The sequence below is a fragment of the Mugil cephalus genome, chromosome 4, assembly GCF_022458985.1.
Source record: "Mugil cephalus isolate CIBA_MC_2020 chromosome 4, CIBA_Mcephalus_1.1, whole genome shotgun sequence".
NCBI classification, from domain to species: domain Eukaryota; kingdom Metazoa; phylum Chordata; class Actinopteri; order Mugiliformes; family Mugilidae; genus Mugil; species Mugil cephalus.
Window position 1 is genome coordinate 25,618,817 of NC_061773.1, and position 21,438 is coordinate 25,640,254.

The 21,438-nt window shown below is 43.4% G+C and overlaps 1 protein-coding gene across 3 annotated transcripts in view; it reads right to left on the bottom strand.

The window, feature by feature from the left end:
* The window catches only part of phactr3b (phosphatase and actin regulator 3b), a 47,904-nt gene extending 29,524 nt beyond the window's left edge, over nucleotides 1-18,380 (bottom strand). Inside the window, exons 1-4 of one of the 3 annotated variants that reach the window (XM_047583891.1) lie at nucleotides 18,115-18,380; nucleotides 580-771; nucleotides 424-498; nucleotides 176-316 (exon numbers count right to left, since the gene is read on the bottom strand). In XM_047583891.1, the coding sequence (XP_047439847.1) occupies nucleotides 176-316; nucleotides 424-498; nucleotides 580-771; nucleotides 18,115-18,223 (517 nt within the window). In that variant the 5' untranslated portion in view covers nucleotides 18,224-18,380. Of the gene's footprint in view, nucleotides 1-175; nucleotides 317-423; nucleotides 499-579; nucleotides 772-3,949; nucleotides 4,208-18,114 lie in introns of those variants that run through there. The other 2 variants (XM_047583892.1, XM_047583893.1) reach the window with 2 other exon arrangements.
* Nucleotides 18,381-21,438: the final 3,058 nt, after the last annotated feature.

The following is a 21,438-nucleotide window of genomic DNA, read 5'->3' on the forward strand; positions in this document are numbered from 1 at the left end:
TATTATTCCATACACTAGTTTTCATTTTCCATACCTTTCCAGACCTGCAAATGTATAAAATCAACTCTCATCATACTCCATGCACTCTGGAGTCAATATACAAAAACAATGCAGTGGTGCATATGTGCTGTGATCACTGTGGGATAAATGAAAGAATTATCTCATCTTATTTTACCTGTGGAGGCTTCTAAGTCACTGCCCAGGTCTTCGTTGGTGCTGGCCAGAGGTGCCACAGGCTCGTCATCTCTGTCCTCCCCATCAGAGTGAGTCGGGGTGTCTGGGTCCTCACCACTGCCCCCGCAAGCAAGATCCGACTCTGCACACAACACACGGAGAGCACAGTTTCCGTTGGACATCATGTGGCCGAACGAGTCGACTGTAACGAGCCCGGGCTGATATCTGAGCGCGTCTCTGATTTTGCACCTGTCTCCGTCTCCCCCGGGCTCCTCTTGACGGGGTCGTCTCTCTTCTGTCTCACAGCTGCCTTTTTCTCCGCCGCTGAAAAAACACAAGCGTTTAAGAAGCCACTTAGTGCACCGACCGGGTGGGAAACGAAAAGCAAACGTGAGACAAACACACCCTCAGTCGTCTCGTGACTGACGCGACACTCACTCGCCGAGGGTTTCAGCTTCTCGTTTTTCTTTTTCCTCCATTTCCAAGGCTTGAAGATGCGTCCCAGACTTGCCAGCTTGCTGTTTCGGCGTACGGGAGGTGTACGGACCCCCGACACCAGACAACCAGAATGCAGCGCCCTCTGCTGGTCCATCACATCTACAACACGAAACACAGGCAACTTAAAAAAAAACAAGCTGCAGAAATCAAAGATCCACTCAGTGACATCAATCAATGCTCCAACGCTCGCTCCTTACGCGGCCGACCGAACGCTACTGACACCCCATCGTCATGTGAGAGTGGCAAATGTGGGTCACTGCTTGTAAATGCCTTATTGATTCTAATCTAATTTCTGAGGAGCAGCACGGGGAGGGAGAAGACAGAGAATGGCGTTGTTTGCGTGTGACTCACATGGTTTCAGGGCAGCCGGACCTTCCCGGCCATGAAACACGCAGACAATGGGAGGCTTTTTAAACGCGCCTTGAAAGACACACAGGGGAAGGAGGAATCAAATCTGCTGTTTGGAGGTCAGCGCAGCCATCTGCAGCCTGCGTTGCTCACTGCTTTCTGCCTTTTTTTTTTTTTTTTTTTTACTATTTTAGGCTGTATACTTATCCCAGTGAAGTACACAGGAATCTGCTAAACCGTCTGACATCAAATCTTACATGCAGCTACTGACAGCTAGCGGCGGTGCTCGGCTAAGCCTCCACGTCCTCGTTGTTTATTTTTGTGCATTTGCCGTTATTTTTGGGAAAAGAATTTCTAAGCGTGGAGTGGCTGCTTCTAAAAGGAAGGTGGCCTTTGCAACGCGGCTTTTTACATCATTCACACACGCTTGTTTCTCCCAACTGCAGAATAAAGCCCAGATATGCTCACCAGGCAGTTATTAAGTACAGGCGAGTAATAATAGTCCTGCATTAAATCTCTCTTCATGACTGTTTGGATGCGGAGTTTAGGTTGAAAGAAAGGTGGTAATTAGACCGTATGATCATTTAGGAGGATGAAGCTGCAAATAATTACCTTAATGATACTGTGACTAAAAAAAAACAAAACAAAAAGGAGAATGCATAGTGCACTGATTGATCAATAACCGCTTCTACTTTGTATATGCATTCAGTAAGTTGGCAGGTAATTGCTGACAGGAATAAAATGTGCAGATTAAAGAAGAAGTGACCTCAGATGCAGGGATTTATTTTCAGAGTCTCTGCCACGCTAGACCAAAAAAAGAAAAAAGAAAAATGGGATTATTTCATGCAGTGAATGTGATATCTGGCCACAGACGAGGCCAATCGATGGCTGCTTCTCTCAGCTGGTTTGTATAGCATAGGTCTTCAACAGGGCACAGGTACTGGAGGGGGAGGGTCGCAAAATCTTTGGTTGATTAGACATTTTTTAAATCAATTTAATTGAATTTTGCCCCACAAATTTATACACACACAACAAAAATCCAACATAGTTTAGTATGTTAGTATTTAGCTGTTTATGCAGCGTTGTGATTGGCACAGTTGTGACAGGGGGCGGGGCCTACTGTGTACAGGAGGCTGTGTATTATTTGAATAGCTTACTATTGAATGCAAAATGTTAATAATAATGCATATTTATAAATAGCACTAGTTTAATATAGAACACATATAGTAGGTGGGGGGTCCCTACTTAATCTCTCCCTCAGTTTGGGGTCCTTGGCCTGATTGAAGACTCCTGTCCTACGGCATCTCGAAGCTGCAGGCTAAGCTGTAGAGGAGGGATCACACCGACGGACAGACAGACAGAGGCCGACCGAGCCGACTTCTGTCACCGAGCGGCAGAGACGGAGAGAGAAACAAAACCGGGTTCCTTGGAGAAAGGACGAAAATAGGCCCTCCTACACAAGTCTGGCTCCGACAACAAGCTGACACCTCGGGGAGCCCACAGCTGAGCCGTGGGCTGCACAGGGACGACTCTCAATGAACACTCTCATTTTCTGTCAGCGCCGTCTAAATCCACAGCATCTGCTCATTTATCCCGTAAGAAATGAGCTATGCACACACACACACACACACACACACACACACACAAACACATACACATGAATTACAGGCTCTAAGTCGCACAGTAAGAAGTAAAAATGAAGTGAGGATTTGATTCCACAAGTGAGGGTGGATGCTGCAGGAAACTGGCCCGTGTGTGGACGAAACCAAGAGCGAATGTGTGACTTTCTCATCATTTGACATGAAAAACAAGATCGCTGACGTCGCAACAAGTTGTCCAAAATGTGCAAAACTACTCAGACGAACTTCAGAGCGGCTTCTACATTCACAGGCTTCCAGCACAGGTGCATCAAACGTTCATTTTACTACTCACTACTGACAGATGAGAAGAAAAACTAAAAAAATATCTCCATGTCTAAATTGTTCAGCCGACCAAATCCAAAATAGCAAAGATGTTCAAATCCTCAGTCCAGAAGAGCTTTATTCCAGCTGTTTCAATCAGCCTCAATGCAATTTAACAGACCTGTGATAAAGACTCGATCGTAAGCAGGTTTATTGATCCATGAACAAGCAGCGTGTGGCGTCTCGGCTTCTCGCTGACCAGCAAACAATGTGAGAAGCGGGTCACTTGCCCAAGTCACGCATGCCACAAATCCAGGTCAAGCTTGTAGTAGCTGCAGCAGAAAAGCACACCCAGGGCCAGGCTGCCGTTGCCACGGTTACCACGCAGGATGCTGCAGGAGAGGCCCTCAGAGGCAGAGACTCACCACAGCATGAGGAATAGGGAGTTGCTGGGTGGATGGGAAGGTTGTTGCCACAGAGAGACGGAAAGCTGCAGCCAATCACGGCCCAGCTTGTAATGATGCATAATGTAAGGTTGGTGGTGGGGAGTGGATTTTTAATAGGCAAGTTAAAATATTTATTGAAGTGGTTAGGTGCAGGGGCTTGACTGAACATGAAGGATTCCTTCATCTTCATGTCTTACTGAAGATGAAGGAGAATTATTTTTTAAAGGAAGCGTAGGTCAAAGGTAGATAATGAGCCCAACACACAGAGGAACAATCCACCATCCACATCACTGAGGCTGGTGCTCATAGGAAATGAAAACTCTCACTTTTTTATATTTAAAAATATATTTTTTTATAAACTTCCCCAGATAAATATTATAGGCTATTTATGATACATCTAAAATTAAAAATAAACAAGTACACATTACTAGAAACTCGCTCCTTGAATGAAGTCACGCGTCTCTATTAACGCAGGACTATTAAACCACCACCAGGACCACGCAAACAAACAAATAAACAAACAAAAAAACACTTTACACTAACAGTGTTATATTAAAGGCAGTTTCTTGAGCACTTACTTACCGCAGGACACGCCGCTATCCAGTCCTCCTCCAGCCCTCCGTAATATTCACATCATATGTTCGCGGTCGGGCTGAGACGCACGAGTCAACGACCCTTTTATTCACAAATAGAAATGCTCTAAGAAAAACCTCCGTCTAAGAGTTGTGTGTGAAAAACAAAAACAAACAAAAAAATGGCATCTGACAAAGCGGCGTCGGAGACAGCAGAAAGTGAAGAAAGTGTAGCTCGTCCCGGTTACATCTGCAGCTCAGCGCTGGTTCAGTGTCGGTGTCCGCCGTCATGTGGACCCCGCCCCTCTGGGCGGGAGGAGGAGGGCGGAAGAACAAGCACACACTCACCCGCTGCTACTGCAAAACATAGTAGTACAGTCTACACCGACCGGGCATAACATTATGACCACCTTCCTGATATTGTGCCTCATCGGAGAATGGATGAGGCACAAGCTTATTTACTTCTCTTGTCCGTGGTCGTAATGTTATGCCTGATCGGTGTAGGTAGACACTTCATTTATCCCGTGGGAGGCACGGTAGCATCATTCCATAGAGACAGGAGGAATCACAGTCAGCAAAAATGGTCAGAAACATCAAATATAGTGAGGGAGAATGTATAAAAAGCCTCTGCAGCTTCTAGCAAAAACAGCACTAGGTGCTGACTATGGCCTCTACCTGTGGGATGATCCCACCCATACAGCCCACAGGACACCCTCAGAAAGGCCTGTGTCCATTCTCTGATGAGTCACAACATCTATCATTGAATGCGTGTCAAAATATGTTAACTCTACACATGCCACCAAAAGCAAAGGAAGAAAACATCATGGTGGGGCTCAAGGAAAAGCCGGGGGTCATGATTGACACCATTAATTTGTTATAATGCAAAAACACCATTTTAAATTCCTCATCAAGCGCAAGCTGATTTATGCAAACTGCATAGTTAGACCTATTTTACATACATTCTGCCCTCTACTTCTATGAACTCCAAGTTGGCTATAGAGAACAATGATTAATTATTCATGCAACATCAGTTGTGTGTAAACAAAGCCTTTGTGGTTTCAGATTGATCTAGGGGGCCACTCATACATTAACAGCAGGAAGGGCTGCGTTTCATCACAGATGATAAAAGTCAGTGTCTGGATTTGTCCTCGGGGACACACAAGCAGTAAGCAAACAGTATAAACAATGATGTAGGCTACTCAGCGAACACCGGCCTCATTCAATATTTACGAGGCTTTCGTTCGGTATGGCCGCGGATGGAAGGCGAGCCAAAAGAGCGTGCGCACAAATTCTGATCAGTTAATAAGGAACTGACACACGACCCCGAGCTTGAAGATGAAGGAATGTGAAGCAACAATGCAGCAATGCAGTGTTCACACAATGTGAGCGGATAGTAAATTCATTAATTTATCCATGGCACCGCCTCTGTAGCTTAGCAGTAGCCGTATAGACATTTTATTCTTTAGCAATAACATTAGCTAAATATCACTTTGTTAGCTATCACGTTCGTTATCACAGGAAAACCATAGACTGTAGAAATAATGAATAAAGCTTTCTCCACTTCCTCACATTGTCCAAAAGCCCATTGGCCAAGACGATGGTATCCTATAACCTTGGGATACCACTGTCTTGCGAGTTTGGAGCCAGAGTCTGCACAGAAACAGTCTGTGAGTGGAGTAACATTACAGTCGAATAACTAAAACAAAACTAAACTAAAGCGAAACTGTGAATAACTGCCTAAAATGACAGAAACAATCCTTGAAAAAAATGCATTTGAGGAGTACTTTGATGTGTTTTAGTTTGGCCCCACTCACTAACATGGAGGAGGTGGAGCTTATGACCTGTACTGCAGCCAGACACCAGGGGGAGCTCTACTTGCTTTGGCTTCACTTCAGAGGAGCCGTCATGACGTCTAATTTTTTCCCTTAGTCTATCGGAAAAAAGTTTTTTGAGTACCGCACTGCCACCTTTTGACCAAAAATTGCCATATGAGTTGGGCATTTCGGGAATATCACAATGGTATTACACTAGCAGCAACGTTTTGTAGTTGACTCTGCTGTACAAGAAGAAAACATGGTGATAAATATGTTATAACAGAAACGTAGCACGTTTGCTATATTTTGCCTTTCAACAGCTTTACAATTAAAGTACGAAAACTTTAGGAAGTTACGACTTCTTTGATTGGAGACTTTCAGTAGCTATGTGTCTGGCTTTGAGGTGGCATCAATTGCAACAACAGATGTTTTTAATGATTGCTGCTTCCCACTTTGGTGTGTCAGTTTAGAGCATGTTGTTGTGCACAGTAGCTAATTGGCATGGATGTCTGAATTTCAGTGCTTTTATATTGGAGACAGGGGGCACTGTGGACACCTACGTCATCTCCCAGAGGTTTTAAACCCATTTGCTGCCGACGTGGCTGCAAATTGACAGTTGCTGACAACTACGGGGCAAAGTTGTGATACACTTCTCAGATAATTGCTTCTCCATTTGTCCTGACCATGCTTCAGGGAAAACACAGGTAATATTAGCAAATGTCTTATCTTACTGAATGAACAACCAAAAAACTACACATTTACAGCTCCTGAGCTGTGGTCATTGTTGGTTTTGCACTTTCCCCGGCTATACTCTAGCATGTGTGGGGATTTGAATCCGTGCGTGTGAGGGAAGCGCTTAAGTGTTGCGCAGCCACTGGGGAGATGATGGAAAGTGGAGAAACATGCATCAGCAGTATAACTGCTCAACTGCAGTTATGGAGTGTCCATTTGTGGAGCAATTTGCACCAAAGCACTTTGCAATTGATTGGAAGCATCAACTGCAAATCAGTCATCGTTTTCAGGGATGGGAAAACTTCCATGCTTCAGAATTTAACCACAATGAATCGGAGGGCAGCTATCGACAGCCTGACAGCATGTCAGAGGGTTAATATAATCAAACCTTTAGCTTGGAAGATTCATATTAAAAGTATTTAAGTTGTCAATCTATATGGAGGTCCTCTGTGTTAAATGTAAAACCGATCAACGCTTGTGTGAACAGCTTGTTGTTTCAAGCCTTTTGCGAGTGAGCGGTTCATTAACTTTTCAAAGGTCTCCAACAAAAAAGTTCTGTTTTGCTACCGCCATGTTCCCGTCCTTCGCAGGAAACTCATCACGCCACCTGATGTTTACCAACATACAGGATTAGAATGAATGCCTCTATTACAGCCAGACATATCTGGTCAAACATCTAAGTGGTTGCTGGGCGCCAATATTTTCCTGTTAAGCCGGATTGGCGCAGTCCGCTCTGAATCAAAAGTATTTTAACCTGATTGGCCTATAAATCTGATTATTAGCAGCATGCTAGCAATGTTCCTGTGAAATTCACAATTGTTGTAACAAGGAGCAGCCAGCAAGACATTTTATATAAACACGTCCTGTTATTTAAACATGTGCCTCAAGAAACAACATTTACTGCTTCAAAAGAGCATTAAAGCAGAAATTCGAAGCGAGATATCACATCAGGCTCAAAGCTCCTCCACAGGCAGTAAGTGGGAGACTGACTGTGACGTCTTTGATATTTAACTCCGACGCAGGATTTGCGTTGAGGCGGTGCTGCCAGGTTTAAAGCATAAATTTCAGGTTTCCTAAAGCCCTGCTGCTGTTTCAGTCCAGAATGAATCCCCCTTAAATCTGCTGAATCATTCATCAGGTACAGCCACAGCCTGTGCAGCCTCAGAGCCAGTGCAATGTCACAGTGACGGATGGGGCTACTGTAGCAGAGGGGAAGACGCTGCTTTCGACTGCGTAGAGTGCGTGAGCTGCAAACAAAATAGTCTCTGGGATTCCTCTGAAGGGGATGTTTCAAGGTTGGGAGGAGACCAGGATTCTTAGGTCGGACTCTGGGTGCTGCCTGGGCCTGACGGGATCTAATGACTTCCCAGGAACCTGAGTCCTGAGTTGTTGTCTTTACATTTCGTCTAACCAACAATCTTACAGGGTAACCAAATGATTACGATGTGATGAATCATATGGTGAGGCAGGGTCTTCCTCTGCCACTGAAATGGTTAGCTACGTGCTGGAATAAGACTGCAAAACCTGTTTAACACCAGGATCATACCAGAGCCCTGGAAGGATCTGATTTCTGATTTCTATCTGACATCCATCACGCATGCATATTGCGTCACTTCCTGTTTCTGCACCATGTGTTGTTGATGTTTGCAGACTGTTTTATCTTCATCGTGAAAATGTTCTGTGTACAGTGGTGAATTCTTACATACATTTCACTCAACTCTTTATGAATCTTACATCTCAGTGTCACTTACTCATCTTTGGTCTGTTTAGCGGTTAGCTACGGCTACTCTGTATCCCTCTGCCTCTCCTTCTCTCTCCTGCGAATCCTGTCGTGGTTAGTTACTCCTCTGTCTCCTTAAACGGTAATGGTACGTGTAATAAATGTACTTTATTTGTAGCATTGGAGACGAGGCTCTTTGAATTGGAAGCATGGCTCCACAACATGAAAAATTAACCACTAGCTAGCAAGGGCCCTGTAGCGGGTGCGACCGACCTAGAGTAGCTCCAGAACCAATCACACGATAGCATAATAACCTATAAGTAATGACAACGCCAATTTTTTCCACCTATAAGTTTTAGCACAAAAAAAGAACGAGTAAATTATAATGTTTATGCTTAATAAACCTTCAAAAAACGTCCTGGGTCAGTTCACTTCTCTTTCTAACATAGTGGAAAAATGAGAGATAACAGAAACTGCTATCTTCTATGTCATTTTCACACTTTGCAAATTCGTGCTGCGGCCCAGAGTTGACCCTGTGGCGGACTGCTTTTGGCCCCCCAGCTGTATGTTTGACACCTGTGGTTTAGACCAGTGTCATGTGTCTGTGTTGTGGGACATGCTGGCTCATGGGGCTAAGCTCGAGTCACACCAGAACATCCTTTTGGTGCTGATTAGTGGCTGTAACGTTTATTTTTTTGGCCTCAAGTCTAGCACCCAGATTCTGGAGACAGCTTTTTGCAGCTGCAGCTACTACCCCCCCTCCAAACCCCCCCCCTCCTCCTCCTCCTCCTCCTTGTTTAACAGTGCTGAGACAGTCAAGTCTGTCAGAGTGATCAGTCTCTCCCTTCCTTCCTACTTTGGGCTTAAGCGTTTGCTTTAATTACATCTGGCGGAGGGAGCAAAGTATCTCTTTCTGCGATAAAGCCCCCGCTTGGCTGTTTCTTTTCTCCATCTCCGTGAGATGCCGCGTCGATTTCGTAAAAAAACAAACGTCTGAAAATAGCTCTGCCGCGGTGGTCCACAGCCTTTCGTTCTTGACTTCCTCGGGCATCCAAGTGATCATATCGCAGCTCTGTTTCCATTCGGCCTCCTCTTCCACCCCCTTGTTGTGGGATGAGGATGTCAGAAGGATCAGCTGGATGCTCTGCTGTGTTCTCGTGTGCAACATATTGCTCTTACCCGTCTGTGAAAAGAATTAGGTCAGGACATGAAACATTCATAAAAGATACATTATGTGTAAATGGCTGACAGCTTAAGTCAAGTAGCCCCCCCCCCAACACGCCTGCTGCAGTCGCTGGGCAGAACTCTGCTTCTGCTTCACATCCACTGTATTTCTTTCTTAAAATTAAGAATTTTATTGCATGTGCACATACATCACCGGGATGTGAGCCAACAAGAGGGCGCACATGCAGAACAACGTCTACTTAAGTGCATGGCGGCATCAAGTAGTTTACAAATCATGGACAAAGAAAGCACAGTGAATCATAAAAGCAAAGCTCCGCTGGGACAGAAACCCCTAAACCGGCCATGGGTGGGATGCAGAGCAATAAACCGAAGCCACAAGCTTCACCCTCACTCTGCTTTTCATTTTTCTAGTACGTTTAAGGACGTGAACGCAACAGACGAGCGTTCGGAAGTTCCAATATACGTGATGCATCCTTGTTGCTGTTGTGGTTCAGATCTCAGATTGTGTTGCTGGTGGGGGAGGGGAGACAGTAATGTATGTGTGCGGTGGGGGGGGAGGGAAGGGGATGGGAGGGAAGGGGGCTGTAGTATGAATGTTTCTGCTGGTGCTGCCTCTCAATCAAGTCTAAACGTGGAGATCAAGACTGTCAGGTTATATTATTTTTCCCTGTCATCTGAAGGAAAAAAATAATTAGCTTTGATGTTAATGTTGAATGTCCCATGATATCAGATGGCTTCATTGCACAACGTTAACTAGCTTAGCATCAGACTATTAGCCGTATTTAAAAAGATGCTCAAATCAAAGCGTATCACTGTTCATTTGAAGCTTTTATCTGTGAAAGTCGCTTAAAAGTTGGCTTCACATTCACAATAACACCAGGGAATAAGCAGTGAATTAAAGAAAAATCTATTCCGCAGAGTCAGATGTTGCTTAATCTGATTTCCCGCTTTTTAAGCAGCTGGAGTCAATCTTTATCCATTCACAGTGGGACGAGCAGTTCATTGACAGCATATAAAGACGGACGAAACCCTCTCGTGCCGTCACCTTTAGGATTCCTGAAGAGGTGTTTTGTAGCTCGGCGTTACCTTAGAAATGGCCGACTGTCTCCTAACACCAACCTTATTAAAAAGGGGCAAAGAGGTGGAGCTGAGGTGGACGGGGGTTATGGATGACTGCTTGGCAGACGGCCAGCAACCAACGACGACACCCATCTGTTACTCCAATCAGCCATTCCCCTCATGACTTTAAGCCCTGCCACATATTATTATAATTATTATTTATTTAAGTCTCGAAAATCATTGAGGTTTGCATCATTTGCGATGATGCTGGGGTACAACAACATAGAAATACTAAATTAAACTAAGTACTAAACAGTAAACAGTACTCAGTTCTCCGTGAAGCAGGTGCACACTGAGGTGAGGTGGTTTGAGAGCAATGTCTTAAAATGTCCAGGAGTAATGACGGTGTCAATCGTTAGTATATTTTGGAGATAGTCAAAGGGGAAACTGTATAAAAGTCCAAGTTTTTGCCTGAGTTTTGTGGTAAGATTTTCAAAGTGATGTTTAAAAGTAAATGACTCATCAAGCCAGACACCAAGATATTTATACTCGGTGACTCTCTGAATATAGCAACCATTCAGTGTTGACAGGAGGAGGCTGTTAAAATCAATGCCTCTCGCTCTGGAGAAAAAGCACGAACTTTGTTTTGCTTGCTTTGAGTACCAGTTTTAAATCAATAAGTGCATTTTGAAGAGTGGCAAAAGAGAGCTGTGGGTTCTCAACTGCAAGTTGTGCCGTGTCAGCAGAACAACATACTGTATAAAGATGGAAAAAGAAGGAAAGTGAAGCCAAAGCAAGTATAGCTCCCCCTGGTGACTGGCTGCAGTATAGATCATAAGGTGCAACTTATGAATATATGTGGATGGGCCAAACTTAAACACTAAAATACATGTCAAATTAATTTTATTCAAGGACGGTTCCTGTAATTTCAGGTAGTTAATATAAGAATGGATGCTGGAGTGTCTGATAAGTTTTGTTTTAGTTAGTTACTTGATCCTATATCTGGTAAATCATATCCATAGCTCCACTCTTGGACTGTGCATCAGACTCTCGCTCCAAACTCAGAAGATGGCGTCGCTAATATCTCCGGGAAATGAGCCCCAATTTGTAAATATGTCCATATTTATGCACAGTCTATGCCCTGTCATAAAATATGCAAAAATTCTCCTGAAAAGTAGCTCAAGAGCTCAAGGGAACTATTTTCTGCACCATCATTATTTCTGCTGTATTTATTATTTGCCATTTTGACATAACCCTCTTTTAGAGCTAGTCATTTAAAGATCTGTGTTTCAAGCCGGGAAGTCACCACTTAGAGTAATGTGAAATGGACTGTGGATATGATGGATCAGATTAATTATCACCCAGCTCTGAAATCCTTTCTTACCATCAAAATAATCCAAACAGTTCTACCCGAGAGCACCAGTACTAATCCAAATGCTTTAATGATAAAACTTACTTCAGCTAATATTGATATAAAGCAAATAGATTTAGTTTTTTGTATATACTTATATACTTTGGAGCACAAAAAAATAAATAAAATGCAAACAATTGGATTTAGTACTTAAATACCAGAACTACAATCTGTCCATCTCAGTGATGGATCACAGTTCAAACAGTATTTGACTGACTTGTTTTTGCTCTCCGATAACATTCAGACTTACAACAGCCTGGACAACAAAAAGGATGCTACCAAAGCTAAGTACTTAATGCCATTTACATACAATGTAATTCATCAATAGCAGCAGTTCAGTCAGTTTCTAGCATTTTAAGCCAGTAGCATCTAGTGCAACATTGAGCCTCAAACCTCAGACAGAGATACACACATGCAGCTTTTATTATTCAGACCTAACCATCAAATTAGGGCTGTAGCGAGGATGTTAGCATTTCTAACATGCATCTACATTATGTGAGTCCTCCACATAATGGCGGTTATGTCCTCTCATCACTTTGGCCGAGGGTGACGTCATGTTTTTGTCCTGGCCGCTGCGCTGCTCCCCAGGGCCCAGTGGACAGTGGGACCCAGCGACGTCTCTGCATAGTGGCATGAGAGATGAGTTGGCAAAAAAAGAAAAAGTGCTTTTGAATTGGGCATCTTACCGCTGACTCTTGGCCAACTAATACTAAAAAAAAAAAAAAAAAAATCAATGCTGCACCAAAGACTCAAGGGTAAAATTCACTCACAGAACAACCTATTACTGTCTCAGCAAAACAACATTTTCATTTATAGTCCGAGGTGCAGTCATATCACTTCTGTGCAAATGCTTCACATTAATCATGACCATGCTCTCCACGCTAGCTCCTCATTCACTTCTCATTGACTTTACACTTTTTAAACAGACATGAGATCCAAAAATTAAATCTGAGTACGTGCATCAGCTCCAGAAATACTCACAGGGGGATGTGAAGTTAAGCAAAGTTTAATTTTCTATGTTGAGTTTTTAGTTTTAACAACTTCAGATTGAATTTCTAAAGATTTCAAAGCTCACTGTAACACAAGCATCCCTCACTGTCTGTCCATCTGAGGGCTTGACTTAACGCAAAGTAGGTATTCATTTAAAGCTCCTCTCACTTCAGGACTAATTCAAAGTTATGGTAAATCTTGCAGCGTATTGCTGAGTAATCCCGAGTCTTTGTTCTGTCTCGCTCTGCAAGCAGCACGACCTTGGACAAACCCTTTGTCCCTATTCTTTGTGAGAGATCCTGTGACTGCAGTGCAGGACTTGCAGTGACAGTGACAGCTCACCTCATTTATGCAACATCTTGCCGTCGGCCAAGTAGAGCCCTCTTGTGGCAGATTCACTGACCGTTTCACTTTTCAACTGCTCTTGAACCCACTTCAGGATCATTCCCACTTTGTAAGTTCTTCAGGCGCCTTTCAAACGTTCTCTTTTCTCATGTCTGCTTTGCGTTTTCAAGAGGGGGCCGCTTACATCTCTTCATCTCATCCGGGGGATGAGGTGCGTCGCTTCCGTGGCTTTTTAACCAAAAGACCTAAAATATTCAAAATGTTTAAATCTTGAAGTCCTGTATGAATGATATATCATATTGATTTTTAGTGGGAAACTTTGTAGTTAATTCTTTACAACCCATGCAAATAAATTCTTCCATTCAAACTGTTTGTCTTCTTTTAGTTTGTTGAATGCAAACAAAAACAGCCTTATTGAACTAAAGTTGCATGACTAGATTAATTTCTTATCAGATCACCAGTGTGGTAGCAATCCATTTTGATTTCATCATGGACATAAAATCGCATGCAATTGTTTGTCCTTGTGATGTCACAGCCTGCACTCACCATTAGTTTTATCTGCAGTCAATCACACTTAATCTCAAGTTATGTGACACAACATATTATTTTTTCCCACGTAACTTTCCCTCAGTTACTACTAAGTTATTATGGCAAGCGTTCTAATGCTATAATGACAATACTCAATAACAGTAAGATTAGTTTAATTTCACTATTTCTGAGTTTTTATAATTAAGTTGAGTAATTTCAACCTTTTAACGCTGATGGATGAACACAGAGGCTGAGGAGAAGGTAAACACAGCTCCATGACTGATGAGGTGATTGGGCTACAAAGCATTTTACAGGCTCATATTTAAGATATTTAAAGTAAGTAGACGCTGGGATATTTAAGTGAGGACCTTTTACATATTGACAGTCGTTGGCAACAACATTTATAGGCCTGTTAATAGTGAAAATAAGACATTTATTTCAACATAGCACATCCGCCCCATAGGGTTACACTGTAGAATCTAACCTCTGATGTAGCAAACATGGCGCCTATAAGTATTTTTTCCAAGGATGCAGGTAGGTCAGAGTGTAGTATTAATTAAAGGAAAATGCGAGTACTGACCAGACTCTAAACCCGCAAGATGGCGCCACTTGTATTCCCAGGAAAGCAGCATCAGTTTGGTAAATGCAAGGCAGTGGACATGCATTGTCCATATTTTTGTGCGGTCCATGGCCTGCATAAATACTGACAGTATATGTCTGTGAAGGTTCTCAGTCATCCAGGTCATGGTAATCCAAAAAGCGTTGAGTAAGGTCAGCTGGACTTGTAGGATTTCTTGAAGTGGCGAAAGGTCTTCTAGAAATCCTACAAGTCCAGCTGACCTAGTTCAACGCTTCTTGACTTACTGACAGTTTACTAACTAAAGTTATTTTGCTGTGTGCTGTCCGCTTGCACAACAGTTCTCTCGTGTGATGGCAGTTTCTCTCCCATCCATCACCAGATAAAGCCTGACCGAACTATCTGATCGGCCTGTCAGGTTTGGCCAGACCAGCTTTCCACTGTTAAGAAACACATGGTGCTGCACATGGTGTCAGTCAGATGGAAACACTATGTCATTACTGTGAAACTGGAGCTAATATACTGCATCTATTCTCTTCTTCTTTGAGTCTTGTTTATGCACAGGTCACAGAGCAGCAACATCGTAAGTGAAATATAGTTAAACTGATTTAGCAGAAACGAACTGACACGATGCCTGAGAATCCTGATCATATGATTGGATCCTAGACCTGAGCTCCACAGTCTGCAGTTAGAGGCCTGTTTGAGTTACGATGACACTCATGTCAATGTCTCAGTGCTTTCACAGACTCTTTTAGTGCAGACAAAAAAAAAAAGCAGACTAGAATGTAGGGTAACTTAAGTCCAGGACAAGGATTTCTGACAAACTACGGATTTTTTGTGAAATGTTGCTTTAATGTCGTGCAACCGACATTTCCACAGAGGCAGCTGAGCATAGTGAAGGTGACACTGCTTTATTGTTTCTCTACCTCCAGCTATGAACGCTACTCACAGTGTCTCATCTTCAGCTGTGCGCTGAACATGAAGGTGTGGGGCGAGCTGCCAGGAGCCAAGTTTGACTTTGTCTTCATTCAAACCCAGTTCAAACCACGGAACGAGACAAACTGGTGTCGGTGAAGCGATGGTGAATGTGAGGACTAAACTGAGGCCGGGGGTTGGTGGTCAGAGGGTGGTGGGCGGCTTTGTCCCAGGAGGAAGCTCTGGATACTAGAGCTGCACGTCAGATCAGAACATCCACATGGGCTTAAATACGGAGCTGAGAATGAGGCCAACTTCAGGATGTCAGTCAACCTCAGTACATTATTGTAGAAGCCTCATCAAGCAGGAAAAAACATCCATGAATAGTTAATGTATATGGAAAACAAAGGTAGACGATATAAGCTTATGTTTTAAGGTTAGAAATAAGTTCCCGTTAGCCAGTTTGCATATGTCTGTCTGCCCTCATTTTCTAAAAATTGCTGACAATGATGTTTTGCATTATTTTGTACTTTAAATTTGTGTAGCTTTATGAAGACCATGCAACAAAACAATAGGAATATCATGACCCAACGATCCAATATTTGGGTAGAAAAAGAGCAACACCAGTCAGACATGACATGAGTTCAGGCCTTATTACATTTTGTAGCCCTGCTTTGGTCTCCACCGCCACCCATTGGGCAGGTGGAGCACTGCAGGTTTATCAGTTGACTAAAAGGCCCCTTGGTCCAGGTGAAGAGACTTGGCACAATGAAGCTGCAAACTGCAAAGTCAAAAGACGGGAAACTTAAAGCAGAGCTGGTAGGAACAGCAGAACTGGGCGATGATTCTCTTTGGGTTCATCGGGACCTGTCACCCTTTTCACAGTGACAATAAATGAATTTGGATAAATCCACTAAGCTTATAATTCCAAAGTCACACTGTCAGGAGACTGTAGAAGCTGAACGGACTCAATTTATTTTAGAAAATTAATGAATATATTCGGCTAGCTGCAACATATGCTAAAATCCGAATGCAGCACCAGCACGAGTTCTACCTTTGGGCTACATTGTGTTGCATGCGTTTACTGTTCTGCTCATCTGAAACAGAGCTAGTGATGTCTGTGCGGAACGAGGTGGCCTCTTCTCACAGTCCCCCTACTAAACCATCTCCAGCACCTCCATGTACAGAGATTTAATTCCACGCTGCGCGGTTCTGTTCTGCCTGTTGACTCCGGTGAAACAGATCATTGCCAAAGTATCACAGTGGAATATGAAGACATTTGATACAGTTCTTCTTCAAGTATCATGATCAGAGACACATTAGAGGTGCCAGGGCTGCAAAAGGGTTAACACCAAGCATCGAGGAGGAGGTGTGCAGGGGGGGTGCTGTCGTTTTTTTTTTCACTTGCTGCATTATGTGAGCCCCCTCCAGCCCGATGCTGCGCTTGAAACGTCAAGCTTTGCATGCGTTCTGTATCCAACGCTCTTCAAGGGGAGATCTGAGAGATATTGGACGTGAAGTTTAAAGCGACAGCGAACGGAGTATCACAGGACAATCCTGCCAGTGCTGTCTCCCAGTTGCACATACACCAACGCTGTTACGTAACCATAACAACCACAGCAACGTGTCAGGCGCTGGAAAACCGAGGGCATGAACAACACAGTATCTCCCGCTGGCAAGAGGACTTGAAGCTCCTTTCTGCAGCGTTTGCCGTGGCCTTCATATCTAAAGATAGCCGACCGCTGTGACGGAGTCTGATGTTGTGTAGTGCGTATGTTTGCAATAATACGTTGTGTATATTAGAGCTGCTGGAACACCCACTCAGGTCCGTATGATTTCATACCTGAAGCCCTTTTTTTTGGCCCATACAACAGCACAGTTTCAACTTCTCTGTTCATCACCTGATCTACAGCTGGATCTACAGCACACGGCTGGGAAACCACATCCCCAAGGGCTGTGTGCAAGTTACAATAAGTGATTCACAATGGCTTTATGTTGTATCATTCACATTCAAAACTGTATTTTACGTAACCACTGAGATACAGTGCAGGCCTGCCCAGTGATTCCCAGCAGAAATGTAAATGCCGCCTCACAAATAAACACAATTCACAGTCACAAGTGGCATTTCACTCTGAATTGCTGCGTACTGGGGGAGGGAGAAAAGGGTGGGGGGGAAAAAGACCAGTGGAGTGGAGCGGACAGACAAACGCCATGTCGGCTCCCAGTTAGAGCAAGGCTGCCTGCTGCCATTTGGATCACCATGGAAACAGCCAAATACACAACCAGCATCAGCCTCTTCAGCTCAACATACTGCAGTGTGATGGCGAGACGCACAGTCTATCTTCTAATGGTGCGAACTTATTTTGCCCACACATGCACAGAAACACACAGAGGGCACTCATGTGTACCTGGTGTCTTTATTACGGACTGATGCAATCATCTTCAGAGGAGTTAAAGGGCAATGGGCAGTAAGGGGCTGACCGATGGTTACCAATGGTTACCGGCATCACGTGCCATCACTGGAATAAATCAAATGAATATAAGGTTGTAACAGTAACAGTCCTCAGTGGAGACTTGTACGACACCAGCTGGAAACGTCTCATCCAGTACGTGTTGCATTACATAAATCCCTCTGATTCATCGTGTCACCGTAAATAACATCCTAATTGGGGTAATTTCACGCAGAAGGCCCACAGCTCACAGCCAAGGCGGTGAGCACATGAGGGGAATAAGAGAAGCACGTTTTTTTTTAACACAACCTCAGCTGTGCTGCACACAAGCGCACAGGGAATGGGGTGCATGCGTACCCCTGACGCCGCGCATGGACCAGCTGATGAGCATATAGATGTCAGATGTCCGACAAGCGTGTACCCCCCCACCCTCAATCATCTCCTCTTACCTGGTCCGTGAGCTTCACCCAAGCGGATCTCGGTGATGCTGCTGGGGTCACTCTGTGATCTTCCCCGCTGCAAAACGCAGTCCTCGTCCAGCCCGTCAGATGATGCCATGGGAGAGAGGAGAGGAGCGGAGAGCCCAGCCGGAGTCAGGAAAGGCGCGATCACCGACGGCCAAGGTCACCGGCATCAAGTGGAGGAGCAGACTTAATGTGTCAGACTGCTGCAGCAGCGGCTCCTGGTCCCCGATAAGCGGCAGCGCTGGGGAAATCCATTACGCGCAGCATCATGCCGCCTTCAACTGCTGCTCGTAAAAACCCCCGTTTTATGACTCTTCAAGCAGGAAACCTAAAGTGTGTCTAACGTGCATAGAAACTAGAGGTTCTGTTCACAGAAAGCTGGATTCATCTGAGATACGGATGTCTTAAACGGGGACGTTGAATTTCCTGTGCACAAACTGTTGAACAAAACATTTGAAAATCCAATATTTGTACCCTTTACTAAAGACATTTATATTTTTCAGTACAATAAAAGCCCTTTCAGAGACTCCTTTCACGGTCGTGACGTCCCATACTTGAGGCCACCTTTTTAAATTGCAAATATCCTACAGCCCGTGAAGGCACCGTAAGAATGGTAGAAAATGGGGACATTTTAATGGCATCTTCCCACAGGAAAAACTCTTCTGCATTGATTTAATTGAATAACAGGACGTTCTGTGTATTGATATGATCTACAGTTGCCTGTTCTGATCTTACTGCTGTGAGTGGAGAAAAGCAGAAATATTCAAAGCACACTCAGACAGTTTGGAGAGTCTTCCAGAGAAAGGGTGTAAATTGAGGCCATTGATAGTGTGATCCTGCAACTTTTCGACTGTGGTGGTGGAACGACTCTTTTTGTCTGGTTTCCATCCTCTTCAAGCTGCGTTCACTTGGGTAAATAATTCCTTATTATTGCTGTTCAGGTCCTTGTAGTCGTGGTTTTAAGAGATCTCTCAGTACAATGAGGTGCAAGTTCATTTGCACAATAAGGCGTTGGGTTGAACCTTGTGTATGTGTAGCCTCGTGTATTCTTTTTCTTTTATTTATTTATTTTTACTTATTTTGATTGATTATTTGCTCTGATTAAATTGTCATGGTGGTCAAGCTATGCCCGAACTTGCTCTAAGCTGCATTTTAATTACATTCACTTACATTTTCTCTGTACATATTTTCTTTTTCTAAGGGTGTTTTATATTTTTCATATGTGTTTTATTGAAATATTTGCGTTGTTTATATGTGTGCCTTATACGGGTCTCCTCAAAGTTTTGTTATGTTCTCATAATGACATTAAAGACTCTTGATTCAAGTGTGCCGCTTGCGCACGTGTGTCGCTTGCGCATGTTGCGTCACGTCGACTATGGACCTAGTCATAGTCCATAGATATATCTATGGTCATAGTCCACAGTGGCGCATTGGTCTCTATGATGCGTCGCTGCGTCGATAAATGTGCAGGCAGATTTTTCAATGCGCGACGCAGCGACGCGTGTAATCCAACCCGTCACCATGAGAGGCGCTAATGCATGTGATGAACCTATCAGCCACTTCATTACACAACAGAAGAAGACTGTTGCCAACATGGCGGAGAAACTTTGTAGGGGCGCATTTGGGCACTTTACATCCCTACTGTCATACAAGATCAACACACATGAATTGACAAGAAGTCTCTCCTACAAAGACATGACCAGAATAAGTGGAACCACTGTGGAGGGTAATGTAGCAAAGCAACTTCTGCTTGGACACCCCTGAAACATGTAACTAATGCTAATAATTCTAACCCATAACGTTTTCCAGGCTGAAACTGATGATGCATTACATTAATCTTATCTGATAAGAAGTGTGCACGTTGTTGATGATTGCTTCTAATCCTTTCTTTTAATCACCAAAGCAAAGTTGTCTGCAATTGGCAGTGGCTGGTATGTGATAAAACTTCAAGTTAGTGTTTTTTGATATTTTGGTTTTGGGAGCCAAAAATACAGCAAGATGCCATTTTCATGGTTGACAGCAACAGTGTTCTTCACCCTTCCTCTGTTTTGCCTCCAGCTAACGTTGTGACATCACAGTGATGTAGGCCATGAAGGGGTCGATAGGTCATAAACTCCACCTCCTCCAAGATAGGATTTGAGACAAACTAAAACACACTTCAGATATTTTTTTTGGAGGATGTTTTGTCATTTTAGGTAGTTAATATAACACGGATGCATGCTCAAGTGTCACTTGTTCTGTTTAGTTTAAGTCATTTATTTGACGCTATAGAAACAGACTTCATGATGACTATCAGCTGCCATGTCAGTCACTCCACAAAGCAATTCTGAAGGACTGTGACAGTGGGTAAAAAAATAAAGTACACTCCTTGTAAGTGATGGAGGTAGAGCAGAGCATAGTATTAATTAAGAGAAAATGCGAGTAAGCGTGGCTCATTGCAAGTTTGGCCAATGTGAGGAAGTGGGGACGCATTGTCCATATTTATATACAGTCTATGAGTCCCAGTGTTGGCTATTATCTTACCATGTCCATGGTTATTACGCAAGGATTGCTGCTTTATTTTTACTAGAGAATGTATTTGTGAAAAAAGTTTATCAAAAATCATTCATTCTGCATTTCAAGTGTAGTTTATTAAGTGGATCATTAATGTTGATTCGTCTGAATTGCTGCCTTTTTTCCCCAATCTGATATAAAGACTAAGAACCGTTTTCTGTGTCTGTGTGACTCTCTAACTGGAGCTGCCATTCTGGTTGTAGTGGTCACTGCAGTATTTAAGTCCTATTCCCAATACATAGCAATGTGTTTCTCTATGTATTGGTTGTCCCACTAACCTTGACAAAGTAAATGTTGTTTCCCTAAAGTTATGTCATTTATGCACCTAAACCCAAATTTAAAACCAATTTCTTTTTACAGAGCGATTCAGAGTGGTTTCCAAAGACACAGACAAATACTGTATTTTTCATCTTATTTAAAGAGATTTAGGGATAATTTCAGGTTAAGGCAAGGGCATAAACTCACAGGGGAGTCTGTGTGAGAACAACACACGCAGTGTGACATGTCTTGACTCACAGAATATAACTACATCCACGCTCACATAAAGAATCCTGTGCAGTGTGAAAGCATGCAATACACATGCCCGTCCACATGGGGGTGGCCTCTATCAGGTGGTGTTCTCTATGAAACCATTGCATATTATATGGTACACCATTTAATGTTGATGAGAGGCGTAGGACACTTGTACTCACACAACCATGTGTTGCGGGTCCATGACTTCATTCCAAATAAGTAGATTAAAGCAATTTCTTTCAT